The 25302-nt window shown below is 38.3% G+C and overlaps 1 protein-coding gene across 1 annotated transcript in view; it reads right to left on the bottom strand.

Annotated features, from left to right (window-relative positions):
• Nucleotides 1-25302, bottom strand: part of LOC112049789 (uncharacterized) — a 104870-nt gene that overhangs the window by 12303 nt on the left and 67265 nt on the right. Inside the window, exons 2-4 of the mRNA XM_052884209.1 lie at nucleotides 10748-10917; nucleotides 6738-6915; nucleotides 4294-4433 (exon numbers count right to left, since the gene is read on the bottom strand). Of these exons, the coding sequence (XP_052740169.1) occupies nucleotides 4294-4433; nucleotides 6738-6915; nucleotides 10748-10917 (488 nt within the window). The remainder of the gene's footprint in view (nucleotides 1-4293; nucleotides 4434-6737; nucleotides 6916-10747; nucleotides 10918-25302) is intronic.

Genomic DNA, 25302 nt, shown 5'->3' with positions numbered 1-25302 from the left:
ATCTTTTTACCATCGCACTGCAAGACACCGGGTAGGTTTCCATTCCTATGTCATTGACAACCTTAGGACTCCTATAAAACAATTTGTTTCTTCGTTTCTTATACGCTTGGCTAGGAAATGGAACTCTCTTCCGAAGTCAGTATTTCCTAATTCTTACAACCTGGGCATCTTTAATATGAGAATGAATAAGCATCTTCTAGGCAAGCGCGTTCCTTCTTAGGCCACATCTACACTTACTATCAGATGAGCTTTATCCTTATAAAAAAAATAATATACAGCCCTACCCCAAAATGTTAACCCACGACCTTATTACTTGATACAGCATATTACAACCACAAGACCAACGAGGTAGTTTCTAGCATGTATAGCAATATTTATTGAACGCCTAAGTGTTGCCAGTGTTTTAATTTACTTAGCGCGACAAGAAAGAAAAATGGTTCCCAGTGACGCGACAGAAATGGTGACAATCTCGAACAAAGGCCAAATGGAACAAAAATGTTTTATGTTGCAAGAAATTTATCTTCCTACTATTACAGGCATAAAAGGCCTGACCTTTGGATAAAGGAAAAAAGCCTAAGACGAGCCCTTTTAGGGTTCCATAGTACAAGTAACTTATATGTACGGATATTTTTTTAATTGTAATTGACTTAACTGACAAAGTAGATGATCCACTTGATGGTAAGTGAAAGACCAACACCTTTGCTTATAAGCGTTGGTTTGTAATTTTTTTTTGACCAACATTTTACACGGCATGCAACCTCATGATGAAACTCATGAAACAACAAAAATGGTATAAAGTATTGGTAGGAAATTAATACATATAAATAAAATTTATGTGACTATCTGTGTCTAAAGAACTGTGTTTTTGCAAGTACTTATAGTTATTTACAGGACACTAGAACATAACCAAGTCTTTTAAATATTTTTTTATGTCTGTCTTTCTGTTCGTCTAGGCTTATCTGTGGAATGGCTGAACGGATATTAATGATATAACGGATAGTTTAGCAACGTTCATGCTACTTTATATTATCTTGGAAAAATTCTTGGTTTCCGTAGGATTCATGGGAAATTTCACGTGGATGAGGTCGCCGGCGTCCGCTAGTAAGTAAAAGTAGAATTTAATTAACTCAGCATTAATATATCACTTCGTAACGCAGGGTTATAAGCGCGTGCGTTTTTTTTGTTTGTACGGAACCCTATTTTTACATGCGAGCTACAACACGCTTGGTCATATTTCTTATTAAAGAGAGCCTTTTTTCAAAGCTTTAGAAGGCAGATAGGCGTACGGGTCACTTACTACGGGCGATTTATTAAAATTTTATTCAGATTAATAAAAAATAATATAGTTTTCGCATAACCGTTTAATGAAGTTTTATACGTAATTGAAAAATTGCTTAATTGAAAAATTAACAAGGAATGCTTGCAAGAGCAATTTGGTTATAATAATTGAATATTTTTTTGTATAACATAAGTATTATATCAACCATTTCAGTTGATCCTTTAACCATTTAATTATGTTACTATTTTAACTACTTTGCGTGTGTGTTGCCAGTGAATGTTGCCAGTGATGACCTACGGAGACGGATTAGAAGACTCAAAGTTACTCAGCGGGCGATGGAGCGAGCTATGCTTGAAGTTTCTCTGTGTGATCGAATCAGGAACGAGGAGATCCGCAGACGAACCAAAATTACTGACATAGCTCAGCGAGTCGCGAAGCTGAAGTGTCAATGGGCTGGCCACATAGTTCGAAGAGCCGATGGACTTTGGGGTCCCAAGGTGCTGGAATGGCGGCCCCGCACCGAAAAGGGCAGTGTTGGTCGACCCCCCACTAGGTGGACCGAAGATATCAAGCGGGTTACAACAAGAGGCCTATGTCAAGCAGTGGACGTCTATAAGCTGATAAGGTTAGGTAAAAATTAAAATCAAAGTTACTTTAAATCATTCATTTAATTCAAGTAGGCTTAGTTTATTTACAAGCACTTTTGCATCGTCAGGTGATGTTATGGTACTAATAATATTATTATGATGATTGAAGTTACGAGGGTAGGTACTAAATGCGCCTTTACTAGTTTAATTAAATTAAAAGCGTTTTAGGGTAGCTAATTATTTTTGTAAGAAGATCACACTAATATTATAAAGGCGAAAGTTTATGTGTAAGCAAGTTTGTTCCTCTTTTACGCTACGGTTACTGAAGCGATTTGGCTGAAATTTGGAATGGAAATAGATTTTACTCTGGATTTATTAAAATCTAAATAAGTGAATAAATTTAACTTAATAAAAAGAAATAAATTATATTATATTTTTTTTTATTTTCCCAGGGTACAATTTCCATACAATTTTGGACCATCTCCTTTGAGTTAGATACAAGTCCAAAGGTAAATGGTCTGAGTCGTGCTCTATAAGCACGGGGTTATGTCAATATGGCATACCCCCGTGCTTCAAAGCTAGAGAGATTACACCAGACTGCTATGAGATTGTTCATACAGGGAGAAACGCAATAGCTTATTTGCTGCTAACCCAAAACTCAAACCCTTCGGCCAAGTATTCGCTCGTATCCGTTCCGGTGTTTAAATCTAAAATAATGCCGTAGTAAGTCCAAACTATTGGTTGTCAAAACTTTTTGTGACGATTATTGTTTGAGACCCTTCTATTTCAATGTCTTCCTTCTTTCTTATATAGGTAAGTGCTTTGATATGACATTTCTCGATTTCTTTCTTATTTGTTCCTAAGGCAGTCTTTCCATTAGAGATGAGCAATGCGTAGCTATAAATTACAACATTTTTTTTCCACTTTCACATTTTTCTACATCTTTTTACCTAGTGACTATTATCAGACATTTAAATACTATCAGGCTAATTTACTATCTTTGACGTTAGCTAGTTGACATATACGAAATTGAGATTCTTTGTAACATATATAGAATGACATTTCTCAATTGATTTGATTGATTTTTCTCAATTTGTTTGTTGTAATAGGTTGATAATGAAGAAAAAAACAGCAGATAGATGCTATCTATGAGTATTCAGTAAACTTTGAATTTGAAGATTAATTTAATCTTAAACTGACCGATGACATACTGGAGATAAACATGAAACTTAAATACAATTTTTTTTTATATATTGGATAAGTTCGACAAGAGGTTTTAAATTTTCAAAACCATATTATAAAATATTCTACTAATCCCTTTACAAAAGATAATATTTTATTTTCATATTTTCCTTTTGTCATGATGATGATTTTCACTTATAAAATCTACCTACAGAATCATGTAAAGATACAAATGTAAATGACACTTTAACGTACCAACTATAATTCTACATTGTTAATCTTTTTTAATTCAAAACTTTTTAATTAAAAAGAAAATAAAAAATGTAAACAATTAAAATCGCAAACTGACATCGCCTCGCTTACCGTAAATGGATTGACAACCTTATAACCGGTAGGTGCTTCGATAAATGTCCTTTCACGTCAAATAAAGAGCCGTCGTATTATATAGTTCGCGGTGATGTTATCAAATGAGATTTTCCTCCAAGATCCGGCCCTCGACAAGATAATGGCGGGTCAAAGGTAATGTAATCATTATTTGTGGAAATGTGCCCACGTGACATATTTTTCAGATAGGTAATTGATATTGTAAACTTCCGTTGGGTTTTATTACTGCTAATCGCTTGAATACTAACTCGCATGGCTTATAATATAGAAATGAAAAAAATCGTTTTTTGAAAATTACTAATGTAAGTGATCGCGCGGACCATATATGTAATACATGACACTTTGCGGAGCTCCTGTGACACAATTATTGGTGCTTATGCGACTCTGAACATGTCTCTGAAACATTTATATCATTTGAAAGTTCCTAGAAGTGCAATATACTAAGGCTAACCGTTTTTCAGAGAGAGCAAACAGAGAGCCGTGATAGCCCCGTGGATATGACCTCTGCCTCCGATTCCGGAGGGTGTGGGTTCGAATCCAGTCGAGGGAATGCACCTCCAACTTTTCATTTGTGTGCATTTTAAGAAATTAAATATCACGTGTCTCAAACGGTGAAGGAAAACATCGTGAGGAAACCTGCATACCAGAGAATTTTCTTAATTCTCTGCGTATGTGAAGTCTGCCACTTCGCATTGGGCCAGCGTAGTGAACTATTGGCCTATTTTAAGAGGAGACTCGAGCTCAGCAGTGAGCTGAATATGGGTTGATAACGACGAACCGTTTTTCAGATATTTTCCAATGAGTGGTGGTGGTGGATAATTAGTTATGAATGAATGAATGAATGGCTCAGTCTCAGCTCACCTCCTGCGGCTCCGAGTCCACGAACCAGTCCAGCATGGCGGCCGGCAGCGAGTGGTCGCTGGTGCAGTTGACCAGCGCCTGCTCGCCCGCGTTCACGTACGTCGGCAGCCCCGTGATCAGCGGGTCGTACTCCGGCAGCACTGGTGGAGTAAATTTATTTAAACTGAGTGTATGTTTCTTTCTTTTAAACTAATAAACGGAATAAATGGAAAGGTTCGTGTTGATGATGATGCAGTCGTACCGGCGCAGCGCCGCATCGCAATAAATAGGGATGATCACTTGGTTTGAATATATTGATTTTTATAAAAAACTCGAGTAAATTTAATTTAATTATTTACCCAATTATCTAATAATGGTTTTGTTATTTTTTTCAAATGTACTGTTTTTTTTACAACTCATCCCATTTTCGGGCAATGGCCTCCCCAAACTATAAGGCGTTTTGAGCGCCTATATCTCCGTGTTGTCGTTGCAGATTCCAGCACTTTGGGACCCCAACATCCATCGGCTCTTCGAACTATGTGCCCCGCCCATTGCCACTTCAGCTTCGCAACTCGTTGAGCTATGTCGGTGACTTTGGTTCTTCTGCGGATTTCCTCATTTCTGATTCGATCACGCAGAGATACTCCTAACATAGCTCGTTCCATCGCCCGCTGTGTGTTCGCACTGTTCGAAGACTTTTGTCTTCAGGCACTTGCAGATACTCTGTTAATTTTACAACATTGCTGGCAGCTAGCATAGCAAGCTGCAATTAGCACACTTTTAATATCTACAAAAAAGATAAATGTCAACTACCTAATTCTGTGCAGACAGATAAATACGCAACAGTGCCGCACCGCCGCCGCATATCATTTTTTACCTGTCACACAGACTTGCGGTGCGGCGCCGGTGCGTGTCCAGCTTGTACTGAGCTGTGGTATAGTTTACCCGCTAATGTCATATTAGTTGATCTCCTATCTACGGCGAAGCGCGGCCCCTCGCTGGACACCTCGCACGTGTACTTGGCGGTGCCGGGCTCGGGGCGCACGCTCACAGCGCACGCGGCGCCGTCGCACGAGCTGTTCGTCACCGACACGCCGCTCGTGTTGAACTGTACTTGAGCTGTGGTATGGTTTACCCGCTAATGTCATATTAGTTGATCTCCTATCTACGGCGAAGCGCGGCCCCTCGCTGGACACCTCGCACTTGTACTTGGCGGTGCCGGGCTCGGGGCGCACGCTCACAGCGCACGCGGCGCCGTCGCACGAGCTGTTCGTCACCGACACGCCGCTCGTGTTGAACTGTACTTGAGCTGTGGTATGGTTTACCCGCTAATGTCATATTAGTTGATCTCCTATCTACGGCGAAGCGCGGCCCCTCGCTGGACACCTCGCACGTGTACTTGGCGGTGCCGGGCTCGGGGCGCACGCTCACAGCGCACGCGGCGCCGTCGCACGAGCTGTTCGTCACCGACACGCCGCTCGTGTTGAACTGTACTTGAGCTGTGGTATGGTTTACCCGCTAATGTCATATTAGTTGATCTCCTATCTACGGCGAAGCGCGGCCCCTCGCTGGACACCTCGCACGTGTACTTGGCGGTGCCGGGCTCGGGGCGCACGCTCACAGCGCACGCGGCGCCGTCGCACGAGCTGTTCGTCACCGACACGCCGCTCGTGTTGAACTGTACTTGAGCTGTGGTATGGTTTACCCGCTAATGTCATATTAGTTGATCTCCTATCTACGGCGAAGCGCGGCCCCTCGCTGGACACCTCGCACGTGTACTTGGCGGTGCCGGGCTCGGGGCGCACGCTCACAGCGCACGCGGCGCCGTCGCACGAGCTGTTCGTCACCGACACGCCGCTCGTGTTGAACTGTACTTGAGCTGTGGTATGGTTTACCCGCTAATGTCATATTAGTTGATCTCCTATCTACGGCGAAGCGCGGCCCCTCGCTGGACACCTCGCACGTGTACTTGGCGGTGCCGGGCTCGGGGCGCACGCTCACAGCGCACGCGGCGCCGTCGCACGAGCTGTTCGTCACCGACACGCCGCTCGTGTTGAACTGTACTTGAGCTGTGGTATGGTTTACCCGCTAATGTCATATTAGTTGATCTCCTATCTACGGCGAAGCGCGGCCCCTCGCTGGACACCTCGCACGTGTACTTGGCGGTGCCGGGCTCGGGGCGCACGCTCACAGCGCACGCGGCGCCGTCGCACGAGCTGTTCGTCACCGACACGCCGCTCGTGTTGAACTGTACTTGAGCTGTGGTATGGTTTACCCGCTAATGTCATATTAGTTGATCTCCTATCTACGGCGAAGCGCGGCCCCTCGCTGGACACCTCGCACGTGTACTTGGCGGTGCCGGGCTCGGGGCGCACGCTCACAGCGCACGCGGCGCCGTCGCACGAGCTGTTCGTCACCGACACGCCGCTCGTGTTGAACTGTACTTGAGCTGTGGTATGGTTTACCCGCTAATGTCATATTAGTTGATCTCCTATCTACGGCGAAGCGCGGCCCCTCGCTGGACACCTCGCACGTGTACTTGGCGGTGCCGGGCTCGGGGCGCACGCTCACAGCGCACGCGGCGCCGTCGCACGAGCTGTTCGTCACCGACACGCCGCTCGTGTTGAACGCTCGACTCTCATACTGAAACAATTAGAAAAAGTAACTGGTACCTATAAAAAAATATTTTATAAAGTAAAACTTCTATTCGCACGCTTCACTTGCAGAATAGTGAAGTGGAAGTGAATACGAACAGTGCAATCGGGCGAGGCGAGTAGACGTTAAAAAGAGAGAGCTAAAGAAGTTTTACTTTAGTCAGTGGTTGGTGCTACACGACTGAAGAGCAAACTCGTATTAAAAAAAAAAAAAAAATTGAGTTAGCATGCCTATACGTCTCTGTCAATAGCGCCGTTTCCATTCATTCTATACAATACTCCTCAACCGCTGCATCCTTTGATGCTGCAAACTGAAGATTATAATAACAGCGAGCTCTTAAGCAAGTTGTGTTTAACATTAGTATAATGGTCATTGACCTCTTATAGTAAAAGGACGCCCAATCATGTAGATAATTTCACTTAAAAACTGGCCAATTTTGCTTTTGACAGTTTCAGAATTATTGGTAAAGAAAATTATACCTAAAGGCCTATAGTCCAATATACCCTATTGATTGAGTTTAAGGTTGAATTTGCTAATGTGACTACTTGAATTGACTGCCAAGAAGTTGTGTTTGGTAGTCATTGAGTGGCGACGTTGTTTGGTCGTTGATTGTGCATCCACTTTTTATAAGCAGATCGATAATAATGGTAAGTAGTTAATATATAATTACATAATAGCAGTTTTAAATTATTGTAAAATTATATTCATTTACGTAAAAAAAAAAATTGGTCCAAACAAACATGCTTAGATTTCAAAACCTCTTATTTATAGAAAGGTATTTACACGTATATCTTAGCTTTTCTATATCAAAATGTCCAACTAGAATTCATCTAATTATGATATAGATACTGACAATATCTCTTTTGTCAGTATCCTATGGACTTGACACGCTTACAATACTCGGTATTGTGCGAAGTGACCATTGTCTAATCTGCGGTATTGTGCAGATATTACGGCAATTACTCAATCCAACAAGCAGATGACTTGTAACATGTCCAATCTGGATTAGACATGCTAATTAAATCAGGGCGAGTAAATGTATTCGATGTCCACATACTGTATGAGTAAATCTCATCAATTAATATAACAAGCTTGGCATGCTATAGAAAGAACTATATCTATACTAATATAATAAAGAGGTTTAGCGTATATTATGAAATTTGACTGATAATTTAGTACAGAGAAGTCTTAGTCCTGTATCTTTATAATATGTTAATATTATAAAGCTGAAGAATTTATTTGGTTGTTTGTTTGATTGAACGCGCTAATCTCAGGAACTACTGGTCCGATTCAAAAAATTCTTTCAGTGTTAGATAGCCCATTTATCGAGGGAGGCTGTAGGCTATATATTTTCTCCGTATTCTAACGGGAACGGGAACCACGCTGGTGAAAACGCGCCGCGTCAGATAGTAAGCTTTATTTCTATTGCGTGCTACTGACAAAGATTTGGAATAATAAAGATTTAACGTTTTAACGTTAAATCTTTAATCTCGAGCTCAGCAATGAGCCTAATATCGTCGTCATCAACCCATATTCGGCTCACTGCTGAGCTCGAGTCTCCTCTCAGAATGAGAGGGGTTAGGCCAATAGTCCACCACGCTCGCCCAATGCGGATTGGCAGACTTCACACACGCAGAGAATTAAGATAATTCTCTGGTATGCAGGTTTCCTCTCGATGTTTTCCTTCACCGTTTGACACACGTGATATTTTAATTTCTTAAAATGCACACAGCTGAAAAGTTGGAGGTGCATGTCCCGGACCGGATTCGAACCCACACCCTCCGGAATCGGAGGCAGAGGTCATATCCACTGGGCTATCACGGCTATCATGAGCCTGATATGGATGGTTGATATTGATGAGTATTTTAAACACATGATGAGTAATTAAACACTCTACGAGTAAGTTCACTGACCCGCATTGGTGAAGCGTGGTGAGTATAAGCTCTAAAATATCCAACACTATATTAAACAAGATTCAATTTATTAAAAGATATGAAATCCTAAAACACAGACTTTAAAACAGTATACGTAGAAAAGTTGCAGAGAAATATGATGCATAACTTTCTTCATGAGATGCACAAAAATGTAATATTGTTTAAACAGATAACAAATGTAAACAAACGTAAATATCTTGTCGGCAATATTAAACTTTAATAATTTAATATGGAGGGAGTAAATCCCGAATGCATACAAGCGATGTTTTATTATACCAACTTAGGTTCGGAGATGACAGCACATTTTTCAGTGCCGCAGACTTGAATGATAATAGATTACTTGGTAAAAATGAAATATAATGTACTGCGATGTCGGTAATAGCTAGTTAGTTATAAGTTCATTGTACAATAGTGCGAGAATCGCAGCGACTGTTATAGCCGTGAAAGTCGTTAATTAAAATTATTTGTGACTTAAATAATTACAATTTTACAATAAAGAAAGAAAGTAAGCAAATGAAATTATACATTTGAAGTAAAAGTAAAAGTGTTTATACTCTTTTTTTACACATTTATTCAGATATTGTGCCACGAATAAAATTCAGGTATATTATTTTCATCACCAATACATATGATTAACATTGAAGTCTGTCGACAGTTATTTACACGATGATAAAAAAAAGAAAATCATAATTTTATTGTCAGTCTGCGGTTTGCCCGAGTTAATCTTTGAAACGGCTGGATCGATTTTAATGGGATTTTCATAAGGAGATAGAGGAGGTTATTTAGGAACATATTTGCTAGTATTTTAATAAAATGAATTGCTAGTATCATAACAATATAATTAAACAAGTGATAAAGTCCAAATAAATGTTAGCGATAGAAAAATTACATTACTCTCTGCGATCATTGTAGTAGTCTGCAATGGCCTTTACAAAGGGAATAAAATTATATGCGAGTCTAGAATGTTTGCTTGTAAATTACATGAAGGAAACGTGATGGAAAATTTATGGAACGGCGTATGTTAATCTTGTTGGTTCATAGTAATATTTATAAGGTGATTTATGTAAAAGAAACGCTTGGTAGCAAACCTGAATGCTTCAAGGTATAACATAAAAGGTTTTTAAGTTACTAACTTGATTTGTTTTAATGTAACAGAGTTTAGGTAGGCTTGGGAAGTGCTGCCAAGCATTCTGAAAGGTATAGTTACTGCTAAATTACAATGCAATTGTAACCTACCAATAATATGGTTAAGTACAGGTCAGAGCATTATATTATATACGTTTTTCTTAAAATGCAATCATGTAACAGGCATAGTTTTTCCATAATATGCAGTGGGCCAACTGTATATTTCAAAAAATTCTATTAAGGAATGAGGTTTAAATACCATAATAGAGGTTTTATATATATTTTTTTTTAATTTTTTTATTTACAAGTTAGACCTTGACTACAATCTCAAGCGATGGTAAGTGATGATGCAATATAAGATGGAAGCGGGCTAACTTGTTTGGAGGAGGATGAAAATCTACACCCCTTTCGGTTTCTACACAACATCGTACAGAAACGCTAAATCGCTTGGCGGTAGGTACGTCTTTGCCGGTAGGGTGGTAACTAGCCACGGCCGAAGCCTCTCACTAGCCAGACCTGGACCAATTAAGAAAACCTCAATCGGTCCAGCCGAGGATCAAACCCAGGTCTTGTAAATCAACAGCGCATACCACGGAGCCCGTCAAAATTAGAGACTTTAAGAAACTGTCCAAACAATAATAAAACAAATAGTAATAAAGAAATAGGAAAATACGAGTGCATATTTGATGCATTATTTGAGCAAAGCGAAGAAAAATAAGGCGAAGAGAAGCATAAAGAAGCATTGTGGATTATTTCTTTACCTCTTGTGGCGTGTATCGGAAGATCTCATGCGTGCCTCGGTACCACTTGACGGAGTGAAGCGGTGGGTCCAACGGCTGCTTCGCATAGAAGCAGCGAAGCTCTGCTTCTACGCGCGGGTCCGCCCAGCGCGGCACGTCTAGCAGTGTTATCGTGTGGCATACAGTGCGAGCTGGAAGAGAAAACTTACGTTATTTAAGTTTGGAGTTTTCTTTGAGCGATAAGGCCGCCTTTGTAAGCCTAAATAGCGCGTAGCCTAGGTAGCAATGACAGGGATTGCACCATCACCTTGTGGGAGGAACAGGTTTATAGGACCATTTTAGAATCCTTTAACGCTCACCATCCCCAGCCCGACATGCTCTCTATATCCACACAAAACAATTTATGATCATAAAATAAATTGATCACAAAATCGTTAACACCACAAGACAACACATCGTGACAGTAAGAACGTTGCTCAACAAAAAACTGAAAACAAATCACCGTTTACCCTCCTATTCGTACTATCACTGTCATAAAAAATATATAAAAATACCTTTTTTTAACGACTTCAAAAGAGGATAATAATAAAATTATTAATGTTAACACTAACCGTGGGTTATCATAGGAGCTCATAACATTACAGATGATTAATTTATGGTAAACGTGCCATCAGTGATGGTAAAATCACGAAGACAAAATTACCACAAGACCAGACCTGAGCCAATTTCGAAATTTGATTCAATTCGATTTGAGTTGGGATTAAATCTCTCTGTTGAGAACCATTATCAAGCACTACCAACTGCGCCAGAGAGGTCGTCAAAAAGGTGTATCTTCATAATAAAACTTGCTGAATTTACCTAACTCAAGCATTGCTCTTGACATTCCCCGAATGAATTATAATCATAATGAAAAGAAAGAATAACATTTTAACAAAAAAAAAAGAAAGTCCGAAGTGTTCGCTTATTATGCAGAACACAAAAATTTCGGGGGCCCTCGTGCCAAAGTACGTCGACTTGCGAGCAATATTGAAGTGTCATAATGAAATTTCTTTGTTTCTAACAGACGGACCGCATTTAAATTGTACTTAAACAAAAGAATCCAGAATATTCCGAGATCAGCTTGTTCGCGAAAATTTAATTTTCAGCAGAATCTTACTTTTTTCTTTTTTTTTTTGATTATATAAAAAAAGTTCATTGTAACAGAATCGTCATCTTGTGTTTGTGAAGTGCTTTTATGCAAATTTTGTTTACTGATAGAAGGTATGTTGCTTAATTTTTAACTTAGGCAGGTGTAATCATCATTAGCAACCTACTGTTGAGCGCGAATTTCCCCTCAGAATGAGAGGGGTTAGGCTGATAGTCCACCACGCTCAGCCAATGCGAATTGACAGACTTCACACACGAAGAGAATTTTCTTAATTCTCTACGTGTGTGAAGTCTGCCAATTCACATTTGACCAGCGTGGTGGACTAAGGTCTAACCTCTCTCATTCTGAGAGAAGACTCGTGCTCTACAGTGAGCTGATATGGGTTGTTGATGACGATGATACCTAAAATAAACTCAGAGCAACAAAATACGCCAATTATTCATACAAAGCCTGCAAACGTTCAACGTTTAAATACTATATTAAATACTTAATAAGTCAATTTGTATAATAATTCTAACTGAACATTATCAGTGACGGATTGTGACCACTAAAATTAATAGCACATTGGCGGTATATCTGAAATGTGACCACTATTGGACTGAAAGTATGCGATAGTCAGACTTACCGCGTTTAATGAAAGCTGAAAAATTTTCAACCAACTTCTACCATAAGCTAAGCTACGGTATGATTTTCATGATATCATTTAAAAAATATCGTATAATGAAATTGAGGATCGTGACTCTTAAAACCGGCTAAATTTGAAAGCCACCAAGGTTAAAACTCTATGATTGATTACCGTACCTATCTATTTATTGATTTTGATACTTTAACAACGGCAACAAGAAATGTTATACATTGAAAATATCTAATTGCTATGCTAAACGAATCTTTCCATCTTATAGAGGTATATACAGCTTTGTTGTCCGATTAATCGTAGAAAGATTCTACGCCTCATATCTGTCGCCTGTGTCGATTAACAATCGCTTTATCTTTCATAAGAGCGCACGTATCTAGTTTTCCTTTTGTATTAGCTCTGTCGTCCGTGCTCGTCACGGGATGATCAGTTTTACCCGGTAAGGACTATATTTTTACAGTTATGACCAGGTTATGCGCTCCGAAATGTATGGTTATCTTTTATGTACAATTGAACAAGATTTTTCACACTTGAATTGGCATACATACACACTTGAATCAGGAATTTCACACAGGAAGCAAAACTATAAGAAATTGTAAATTTTATAATTAAGGATCAAACGAACTTACCTGGAAGTGAAGTTCGATCATAATTATATGATCAGCTTCACTCGACCCGATTTTATATTAACATATTGTAGTATACTCCTATGCTACAGCCAATGACACAGTTTTTTAAAGTTAATAGGAATTTTTCAAAATATCACCATGGCAACCCAAACACCACCCCCGCGCGGCCATAGGTCGCCATCTTCATTTAGTTTAGAGTTAGGGATATTGACTAGTTCACATAATGGGTAGGGAAGTAAATAAATATTTGCTACATATGGGAGGGTGCTTATTTATAAATCGGGTCGAGTGAAGCTGATCATATAATTATGATCGAACTTCACTTCCAGGTAAGTTCGTTTGATCCTTAATTATATTTCTCAGCTTCACTCGACCCGATTTTATATTAACATATTGTAGGATGTTCAGAGTAAATAAAAGTTATGTGAACTACATATGTAGAATTTTAATTCTTAATCATTTCCGTTAGGATTACATGAGTATAACAATCAGAGTGTAATATGAACCATTCATATTATTGTTGTTATATAATATAGACAACGCAAATTGTTTATGATCGGATATAACTTCTCGATTATAAATTTTTTGCAAAGACTGAGGATGTCAGAGTCCATCCCGCTGTCTTCCTAATTATATCAAAATTAACCCCAAGTCTATTAGCTGCTGAAATGATCGCATGTCGAGTACCTACTATGTGTAGAGAATATTGACGTATCTTCACCACTGTTTTGAATTGTGTCTTTTATCCAATGGCTAAGCCTTTGGGATAAAATATTCTGATGATGATTTTTGATACTATGAAACAAGCAGTCTTAATTTTTTGTGCGTAATAATCTAGTTTTTTGTGTATACGATTTCATATCTTTAGCGGGACAAATTTCAGGTTTTTCATTGAAAAAACGGTAGTTTTAATAAAGGTTGAAATTATTTTATATTTGAAGTTTTTATCAAATCTGGAATTTTTATAATTATTTCAATATTCTCAAATATTTTCATGTTAGTTAATTAAATAAGAGCTAAAGTTTGTACTCGAAGTGCGGTGACCAAGGTTAGCAAAGTAGAAGACTTCTTTTTTTTTTTTTTTTTTAAGTGTTTCCAGGCCAAAAATCAGATAAATAATTAAGCACGATGCTGGGATGATGGGCCAGTTCAGATTATACCTAGGACCTTTGTGGTCTTAATCTGAAAACACCCTTTTATAAACCGTTTCATTCTGTCATTAACAGATTGAAAACCTATAAAGCTGATTTGTAACTATTAACTGTGCCATATTTGGTACAATTTTGAAATGTTAATGGAATAGAAGGATCTAAATAATTAATTTGTTTTTTTTTTTTTTTACAATAATCCAGCCATTCCTTAAAACACCCATCGTTGATACGTGTTAATAGTTAAAGAAGCTCACATAATCTCGACTGAATTAGGTAACATTGATTTGTTTAATAAAGCTTGCCAGAATATGTCACGGCAACCAGGATAACCCTAGAAGAAATTTCAAATAAACTAATACGTGGACCAAATTTTTTTAGGATAGGTTACCACGCTTGAGTTGGCCAATAGGGCACAAATACTTTGCCTTCTGCTTTTTCGCATATTATTTTTTGTAACACTTTCAAAATAAAGGAGAACGGAGGGAATGCATAAAATGATAAATGAAACCATGAAACAGTAAAGGCATTGACAGCCCATGCATTGAGAACGTTTTTCGAGAAATGTAACGAGAAGTGGCACAAACATTACATCAAGCAAAGAGGTCTATCTCTGATTTACCGAAAATATAAACTATTTTTAAAAGAAACATAAGAAACATATTCACAAAGTTCCTATGTCCCTATGCCTTATAGAATAGGCTTCAAGATTATCTTTAGCATACAAGGGAAGCTATTATAGTATACGAGACAATCACTGTTATATTTCTTGTTTCACACTACTGCCATCTTGCCATCTCTCTAGCAATTTCATTCAGATGTATGATATAGCAGGAACATTATCAATTCGCAGTAATACTTCGTTACTACTTAAGCTTTTTAGCACAAACTTTCAGACCAAAGCAAGCTACTTTCATTTCAAGATTGATAGTATTTACACTTATTCTGATTAATGTATTTTATTAATGATTCTGTAATCTCTTTTTTTTTTTCTTAAATAGGTAACATTATAGTTATTCCTATCGCATCGAACATAAAACCTAAAAAATTACAAGTTGTGAGTTGTAAGTCCCAAGTCTTTCTAATGATTTAGAAAAAAAAAAATAGGCATGCTTCACATATCAATTTTTGCCATATAATAGTTGTGTGTAATAAGCTCGGAGATATTTCTATAATCCTCCATTTTAAAAATGTGATAACAAATCTATTTATGCAAAAGTAATCTTTTATCGCCATTTGGTTTCGGAACTAAAAATATGTTTAAAATAAATTCGCCATTAATGTGTGCGTGCATCTAGATTTTGCATTAATATATAACAGACATTAGATTGACAGATTTATATAGATATAGATGTAGTAATTATATCTAACAGACATTAGATTGATTAACAAAGTCTGAAGTATTATTCCGAATACGAATTGGAAATGAAGTAAAAGGAATTTCATATCCATGTAACCACGATGAAATGATGGGATCATCTGTAATATCACTCCAACATTTAATATAGCGCTGCAATCTAACTAAATAATTTTAGAGGTACTGTCTCGGGTACTTGTAAGTTCTCGGTGCTGGCTGGTCGGATATCCCCCGCTGTTGAGAGCTGTTCAGCGCTACACGATGACCCTGGCTGCGGCGAGGCTTCTCTGTTTCAGACTTCAGCCCCTTTTTCCAAGGCAGGGTTTTCGAGATTAATCGATTATTATTAGGATTATTATTACTTCTTAAGAAATCTGAAAAAACAAACATCTTCAATATTTTTGTGTGATTTTCCTTAGCTAGTGATAATTCAATAGCTTGATTAATAGCCGCAACGGCGTTTCTGTTTAGTCATTAGTGATGAATCCCTCTTGACCATTGCCTGCCTTAACCTCAGGGTTAAGGACGGGCGCGACCAACAAATCGCAATTTTCGGGTATTCAATATTCTTGGAGTATCTTATCTTTAACCTCCTTTTGTAGCCCCTTACTAAGTATTTCAAGCCATCATGATGGTCTTTAGGTCTTTATGGATAGCCTTCCCAAATTTGTTGTCTGCAATACAATCACCCAATAGAGCGAGCATCTCTTCATCGATCTCTGGCTCCTGGGACTCTGCCGGTGCATCACTTGAGACTAGCACGATCGCAGTGGCTGGTGTCGGGCTCCGGGCGCAAGATTGATTACCCGCTGAGCTTGGGCTCGGAGTACTGTTCGAGGTGGTCAAATAGGGATCGCTGAAAGATTTGTGGTAGAAGCCACAGGCATATTCTGCATGCTAGGGTTTGATTTATATTCGTCAGGCTGGTCAAGGAGTGAAGCCATATAAGCGATTAAAACCGAAATATTTATCAATGCCATACCATTATCAGTTTTTTTTTTTTTTTTTTTTGTGGTAACAAGAAGTATAAGAATGCCTAATAAGTGTTTTTTACGTGACCAGCATTTTTTAGCCCAGATGGCGTCCCGCACTAATTTACATTATAAAAATGTAACAAGAATCGTAAATATGATCTTTGAGAATGGATTTAGCCCCAGTTGGGCTAAGTGAAAAAAAGGTTTTGCGATAGGGATAGCCCAGATGGCGTCCCGCATCACTAATTTACATTGTAAAAATGTAACAAGAATCATAAATATGATCTTTGAGAATGGACTTAGCCCCAGTTGGGCTAAGTGAAAAAAGGTTTTGCGACAGGGATAGCCCAGTTGGCGTCCCGCATCACTAATTTACATTATAAAAATGTAACAAGAATCATAAATTAATATGATCTTTGAGAATGGACTTAGCCCCAGTTGGGCTAAGTGAAAAAAGGTTTTGCGACAGGGATAGCCCAGTTGGCGTCCCGCATCACTAATTTACATTATAAAAATGTAACAAGAATCATAAATTAATATGATCTTTGAGAATGGACTTAGCCCCAGTTGGGCTAAGTGAAAAAAGGTTTTGCGACAGGGATAGCCCAGTTGGCGTCCCGCATCACTAATTTACATTATAAAAATGTAACAAGAATCATAAATTAATATGATCTTTGAGAATGGACTTAGCCCCAGTTGGGCTAAGTGAAAAAAGGTGTTGCGACAGGGATAGCCCAGTTGGCGTCCCGCATCACTAATTTACATTATAAAAATGTAACAAGAATCATAAATTAATATGATCTTTGAGAATGGACTTAGCCCCAGTTGGGCTAAGTGAAAAAAGGTTTTGCGACAGGGATAGCCCAGTTGGCGTCCCGCATCACTAATTTACATTATAAAAATGTAACAAGAATCATAAATTAATATGATCTTTGAGAATGGACCTAGCCCCAGTTGGGCTAAGTGAAAAAAGGTTTTGTGACAGGGATAGATAGCTCAGATGGCATCCCGCATCACTAAATGTCATCATATTACGTATGAAATTAAATTATGATAGCAAATCGTTTTCTTACAAGAAAATGTGGGTATATTATATTATACAAGATGTTGAACTGACCTGACGACTTACTCCCTGAATAATGATGTTTTTCTTCTAACATCATCGCCCCTGAAGATACGGTTCGACGCCGCGTTGACCTATCGAGTCTTGCCTCGATTTTCCGTAATTTTTTCCTAATATCTGCATATTTTTCATTACTTTTACGTTTACGTTTGCCTTTTGGCATGACTAACTAAATATTTTTTTATAAATTCTAAGATTTCCACGATTAAAATTATTTTTATTTGAATTAGCGTGTCTAGGCTTTGAACACAGAAACACAGAAATGAAGATGGCGACCTATGGCCGCGCGGGGGTGGTGTTTGGGTTGCCATGGTGATATTTTGAAAAATTCCTATTAACTTTAAAAAACTGTGTCATTGGCTGTAGCATAGGAGTATACTACAATATGTTAATATAAAATCGGGTCGAGTGAAGCTGAGAAATATAATTGTATATTTTATTTTTAAAAAAGAGCAACTGTTGAGTTTCTTGCCGGTTTCTTCTCAGCAGAACCAGCATTTCGAATCTGTGGTAGAATCTTTACAAATAGTCAACTGATGTGCCAATAGTGCTTGTAAACTGAGCCTACTTGAAATAAATGATTTTTGATTTTTTTTGAGGTTATCTTTCTAGGGTTAATCTATGGTAGGAGCATAGGCGAACAAACATTCAGCCTTTGTAAATTGTGGCTTATGCGTTTATTGAAAGTATACAAGGCCGATACAAGCTGGGACTGCTCGCGTATACTTTAAAATTTCAAAAAGCATAATTATTTTTGAAACTATACATCGCTATTACGCTTTTATCGCGTATATTTCCTATTTAAGCGCGCTTGCATTTTGAGTGAAACATATAATGCACTAGTTACCATGAGTTTAGGTTATGTTAGGCCCTGTAAAATATACTTTACAAACACTTGTTATACGTTTGCATTCTAAATCTATACGATGTCAGAACACGTTGGTCCCGTCGTGACCACGATCTATGCAACTGGGTCGAAATAACGACATTAAAAATCTCGTCTTTTTATCGTGGTATGTACCCGTTTATATAACATTCGTAATGAACAACCACGAAATAAGTTTAAAATCATTAATTACATTGGTTCTAGCCTTGTATATTTTCTTAAACTATTTACTGAATTAGCGTCAGAAAATATACGTGTCCAGTACGCAGAACTTTATTTTGTTTTACGTTCATACAGTGCTAGAACACTATGAGTGTCTTGTACAGGCCTGTCTACCACTATGAATGGCCTTGTATACTTTCAATATATGCGTGGCATATCTGACCCTCGCAGACTCTCGCTCTATATACGGCGAATTGAAACGTTACATTAGACAAAACAGTAATAATGTATCTAGCTGTCCGGGCCGAGGGAATGAATTATTAGAGTATTGGGAAATGGCTATATGCGATGCAATACTCGTGCTGTGTTATTTCAGCCGAACTATGTTGATTTAACTAGTAAGTACATACATGGTTTCAAAATAATATTAACTAACAGAACCGCACGACTTCACCCACGTAGTTACTCTTCGCGTTGGAATCTATATCTATCGTCGTCGTCATCAACCCATATTCGGCTCACTGCTGAGCTCGAGTCTCCTCTCAGAATGAGAGGGATACGGCCAATAGTCCACCACGCTGGCCCAATGCGGATTGGCAGACTTTACACACGCAGCGAATTATAACAAAATTCTTTGGTATGCCGGTTTCCTCACGATGTTTTCCTTCACCGATTGAGAGACATGATATTTAATTTCTTAAAATGCACACAACTGAAAAGTTGGAGGTGCATGCCCCGGACCGGATTCGAACCCACACCCTCCGGAATCGGAGGCAGAGGTCATATCCACTGGGCTATCACGGCTCTATATATATATGATGAGTACATAATACATATTGTAACAACTTATACCTAATCAAATCTAAACTAATATTATAAACAGGTAAGATTAGTTTGTTTATTACGATTTGCTCTCAAAAACTATTTGAAGATTTCGAAGATTCTTTCACCATTACAAATATATTTTATTCTCGTATTTGCATGGAGACGGGACCTACGCGACTAAAACCGTGGATATCTGCTTGTGTTGACAATATCTTAATTTTCCTGTTACTAGTTATTGTTAGTTTTCCTCATCAAAGTAACCCGAACAGATGCGACAAAACACTCAATTCACAAAGCCTCTGATGTATAAGAAACCATCTTTATTATTCATTCACCTTAAAACTTCGCTGGATGCACAACGGCTTTCCACTTCATAATACAGGCAAGAGGTATGAATATTCGTGAAGCATTTTTATTCATGCCTTTTGCCTTGAATATTTTTATTTCCGGTATTTTTTTACTTTCTTTAAATATTTAATTTAAATGATAACATAACATAAAATTTAAAATTTTGAAATACCCCCAAAGGTCATTAAATTATTAATTACACTCTCGATCAAGTCATCAAGTCTTTAAGTGCGCGATCATTTGAGACCCCACTCGAGTATATTTGCAAACATTATTTATTATTATTCTTCCCTAATTTCACCCTCCACAACTTTTAAACGACTCAACCGATTTTCATCAAACAAGAACACTCGCACTTAAAGTCACCTTTGATACAAAAAAAAACTTAATTTAAATAGCTTCAACCGTTCGGGAGCTATGGCACCACAGGCAGACAGACACGGCAAATTTATAACACCCCTCTTTTAGCGTCGGGGGTTAAAATTATACCAGAAGATAGTTTTAGCAAAAAAAAAAATATTCTCATCTTGGAGAAATAGCACCACTACCCCTCAGACAGATGTCCAGTACCGTGTTAGGGTAGAAAAGGTACTAGATAAGTTTTCTACCTGCCTCAAATACCTATTTTCGACTAGGAACAGGACAGCTAATCCCTGCGACTATAGCTTGACAAATACGTTTGTAGCACTCCCGATGGTTTGCGCGGGCCGGAAGGGGTAGCGATGACCCGCGCGCACTACTTTATACCCGCGCTGTCCTTTCCCCCCGTCGCCCGCACATCATGGGAGTGTCATCAACGAACTTACCAAGCTATAGCTTGATGTCGTCAGTCCACCTAGTGGAATCATATCTATACTAATATTATAAAGCTGAAGAGTATGTTTGATTGAACGCGCTAATCTCAGGAACTACTGGTCCGATTTGAAAAATTCTGTCTGTGTTAGATAGCCCATTTATCGAGGAAGGCTATATTCTATATATTATCTCCTTATTCCTACGGGAACGGGAACAACGCGGGTGAAACCGCGCGGTGTCAGTTAGTTTTTAATGTTACCCCAAAACCGTTTAACTCTGGCTTTAAGCCACTGTAATCCCCTGGTGACCAGTTAGTGCAGGAGGGGGCGCGTCAAAGGGAAACACGTATGTATTTGTTTTTACCATCAACACGGCAAAGTAAACTGGACGCAGTGTGCCCTCAATTGCAACATATTTGCATAATCCTCCTTTGGATGTAGCGCGTTTACATTTTGCCGTTCCGACTGTTTGTGTTTACGTTTTAAATTGTGTGTCAATTCATGGTAATATTATATTGACGCCACACTAAAACTGGGTAGAGATTTGCATTATAAATATTATCTAGACTTGTACTATAAAACTAATATTACTACTAGCAGACGCCGGTGACTTCGTCCGCGTGAAGAACTCTTACTCTTCGAATGCTAAAGAATTGGCTAAATTGACTAAGAAATAAATTGACTAATGACAGGGTATCAATGAAAGGGTAATTGAATTTGAATTTGAGAAATTAATTTTTAAAGAACTAAACTGAAATTAAATAAACGAAATCGTTTTGTAAACTATTTAAATTCTCAATCTCACTACCGGTAAAAATATATTTCTAAATTAGATCGTGGGTCGTATCTAGAGATATACTTTGCCCGTGACTAGTTACTTACTAAAATCGATTGATCTGAATTAGGAATATCATTTCCCAACAGTTTAAATTCCTTACATAAATTAAAATTTAAAAATCATATCTATTTTATAATTTAATTTTTTTTATTGAGAAATAAAAAAAAAAAATTATAAAGAACATAAGCTAAAATATCCTAATATCTATACAAATCATGCCCCCGTGGAATGGTGGCAAGAATATAATAGCTGCATTTCCGCGCTAAAGTGTTTTTTAGATAGCATGGGTTTCACTCTTGAAAGTTTACCGCGATTCACGATAATAGTACGTATTATGAATGTCATAAGGCAACTGTCACCGTACCCATGCTGTCTGAAAAACACTTTAGACAGCAAAGCTGATCCCTTGCGCAAAAAATACCAAATTAATTTATTTAAATTACGTTTATTTTAAGTACTTTGAAACGTCTGATTATGTTGTTATGGTTATAAGAAAAATCAAAAACTCAAAATTAAACACAGACTTGTTCCAAATGTCGTTATAATTTATTTTTGCCTGAACCAAAATCTAACCTATTGCCTCATCACTAAACTATGAAATACGCACGTATACTAGTTATAGAATAGTATACCTACGTACGTATTGTATAATACAAGTATATTGCAATCCTTGAGTGTATTACAGAGTGGTACATGCACTGTACTCTGTAATACGTTTCCATTTACATAATCTGGCTTTATGAGCCGCCTGCCGGCTTGTGGTATCTCGTTTACATTTTGTCTTTCAGACGTTTTTATTGAGATTTATCGTTTGGGGACATTCTAAATGTGACTTTTAAATCTCACTTTTTAAGTTGAGATACAAAAAATATGAATGTATTTTTTGTATGTCAACCTAAAAAAGTGAGAGAAAAAAGATATTCAACTTTAAATTAATTAAGCTTTTCGGACAACTTCTAGGGGGTCCTATTCATGAAAGAAGTCCCGCGGCCAAAACCTGAACTAAAATTGACAGCGCCTTAAACCATAAAACCGCCATTACCAAATTACAATGAGCGCCATTAAGATATAGGCGCCACGTTTTCTTCTTCTTTCATGAAAAGGACTATACTTGTATTTGCATACTTCATGGACTTCTTTCATGAAAAAGACTATACTTGCATTGTATTTGCGTACGCACGGGAGCTGGCTTAGAAGGAAAACGCCGCAGCACTATTGTTCGCTGCGTTCATAATTTTTATCAGACTCACCGTGAATATCATACACCTAGATACACAAAGTTTGAGCAGAACGATTTATCGTAAACAGACAGAAAGACAAACAGACTCTACAGAGGACTTTGTTTTCTATTATGTGTAGCGGTCGCCCGCGACTTCATCCGCGTGGAATTCAGTTTTTCACAAATCCCTCGGGAACCATGTATTTTTTTGGGATGAAATGTAGTCTATATGTTAATCCAGGGTAAAATCTATTTCCATTCCAAATTTCAGCCAAATCGGTTTATTAATTGCGGCGTTGAAGAGTTACAAACATCCAAAGAAACAACCATACAAACTTTCGCGTTTATAATAATACTTGCGGACGCCCGCGACTTCGTGTCGAGTCCGTGGTGGATTTCAGTTTTTCACAAATCCCGCGGGAACTGCCGCGGACTTTTTTTAGAACTTTTAAAATTCTGTCATACATGATTTTTGCAAATTTTCCACCGTTAACGCAGCGCACACAGCGTATAAGCTCTCAATAGTAAATAATCCCCCGATTTTGAAACATTCTTCATTGGTGCTTCGCTCCTATTGGTCTTAGCGTGATAATTTATAGCCTATAGCCTTCCTCGATAAATGGGCTATATAACACTAAAAGTATTTTTCAAATCGGACCAGTAGTTCCTGAGATTAGCGCGTTCAATCAAACAAACACAAACAAACAAACTCTTCAGCTTTATAATATTAGTATAGATGTGGGATAGGAAAAAATAAAGGTTTTATAGTATAAAGGAGAAAGGAGATAGAAGACAGTTACCAGATAGTGTTAAACCATTACCAAGACCGCTGTCTCTCGGAAGCGGTTACGGCAACGTTTCTCTGAGCACGCCTCACTCCTCACTCCTCGCTGCGCTTCAGGGATCGTAAAGGCGAATGGAAACATTAAATATTCCGCCAGAAATGGCGGTAGTTGACTTTATTTATTTATAGAACACATTATGGAGGCACCACATTTAAATAGAAAAGGAGGTAGTGCATATTTACGAAGCGATTATCTGAAGTTCAAGTTTTTCATTTTATTTTACTTGTTTTAAATATCAGCATATTTTAATGGCGTTCTACAAGACAAGATCTTATTTCTTATTGGAGGATGTTATAGAGCTTATTTTCACCATGTTGCTCCAATCAGACTTCATGCTAATTAGATGATAAGGATAATTACCGGGACCGAAGGTTTAACGTGCTCTCCGAGGCAAGGGATGTCACAACAAGCAAGAGATCCAATTCTCCAAATCCTTGCGGGGAGGCAAGAAGGTTATCTCGGACAAAAACTGACTCAAAACCCCACGGTCTTCCGACTCGTCGCCTGATGACTGGGCTACGGGAATGAAGGTTCAAATCTACCTAAGTTAACCATAGGAGCAACGAGGCAATCAAGTCAGGAGATTAAAATAAGCATACGCTCGGAAATACAACCTTCCTTGGGAGTAGGATACCTTACCTTACCTTATTCAACCGATAGACGTCCACTGATGGACATAGGCCTCTTGCATGGACCTCCAAGCACAACGGTCTCAAGCCGCCAGCATCCAGCGGCTCCCTGCAACCCGCTTGATATCCTCGATAGTGGGGGGTCGACCAACACTGCGCTTCATCCATCGGCTCTTCGAACTATGTAGCCTGCACATTGGCACTTCAGCTTAGCGACTCGCTTACCTATGTCAGTGACTTTGGTTCGTCTGCGTATCTCCTCATTTCTAATTTGATCACGCAGAGAAACTCCAAGCATAGCTCGCTCCATCGCTCGCTGAGTGACTTTGAGCCTTCTAATAAGGCCCACAACGGTAAGTTGACGTCAGGGAGTAGGATAAATAGCACGAACGAGCAATATAGAACATGACCCGATATTTATGCAACTGAATCTTAGGTCGAAAGTCGATACGGTGAATCGTTGACTTAAAGGCTCGCGTGGTTGCCATACATTGCCGTATTTTCGCCTGTCATCTGCATGTTCCGCTAACATGTGATATTGTTTGCATTCACAGTCACGACTGAACTTTGGCTTGCATCGTAAATAGCGAACTAAAGAAAGCGATCGCAATTCAAGAGTCCCTTGACGTTTTGTTTATTATTCCGTTTTCTATTTCGTCGGTATTGGATAGCGTGTATGTTTAAAAAAATATCGGAGCATCCGCCATGTTTTTATAAGGTTTTATTTTAGTTTCAATGTATGATTGTTTTAGGTCGTATCTTGTGACCGTTAAATATCATATAATAAATTATTTTGTATCTGTTTCTTTTTTATTGTTTGCCATAAATATCTGTTTTAATCAAATATTCCTTTTCCCTTTCAAATAGTCAGAAAAGACTATGTAAGGTGTAGGTACGATAATATTCCAGAAAGCGGGGATCAAAATTTGGGCGACTTCGCTAGGTATTAGTAGGTATTCAGTGTGCCTAGTGGGAGTTTTCAATATTTTCATACTGTTACTATCACGTTAACGTAAAC

The sequence above is a fragment of the Bicyclus anynana genome, chromosome 11 (assembly GCF_947172395.1).
Source record: "Bicyclus anynana chromosome 11, ilBicAnyn1.1, whole genome shotgun sequence".
Lineage (NCBI taxonomy): Eukaryota > Metazoa > Arthropoda > Insecta > Lepidoptera > Nymphalidae > Bicyclus > Bicyclus anynana.
This window is presented reverse-complemented; position numbering and strand designations above follow the sequence as displayed.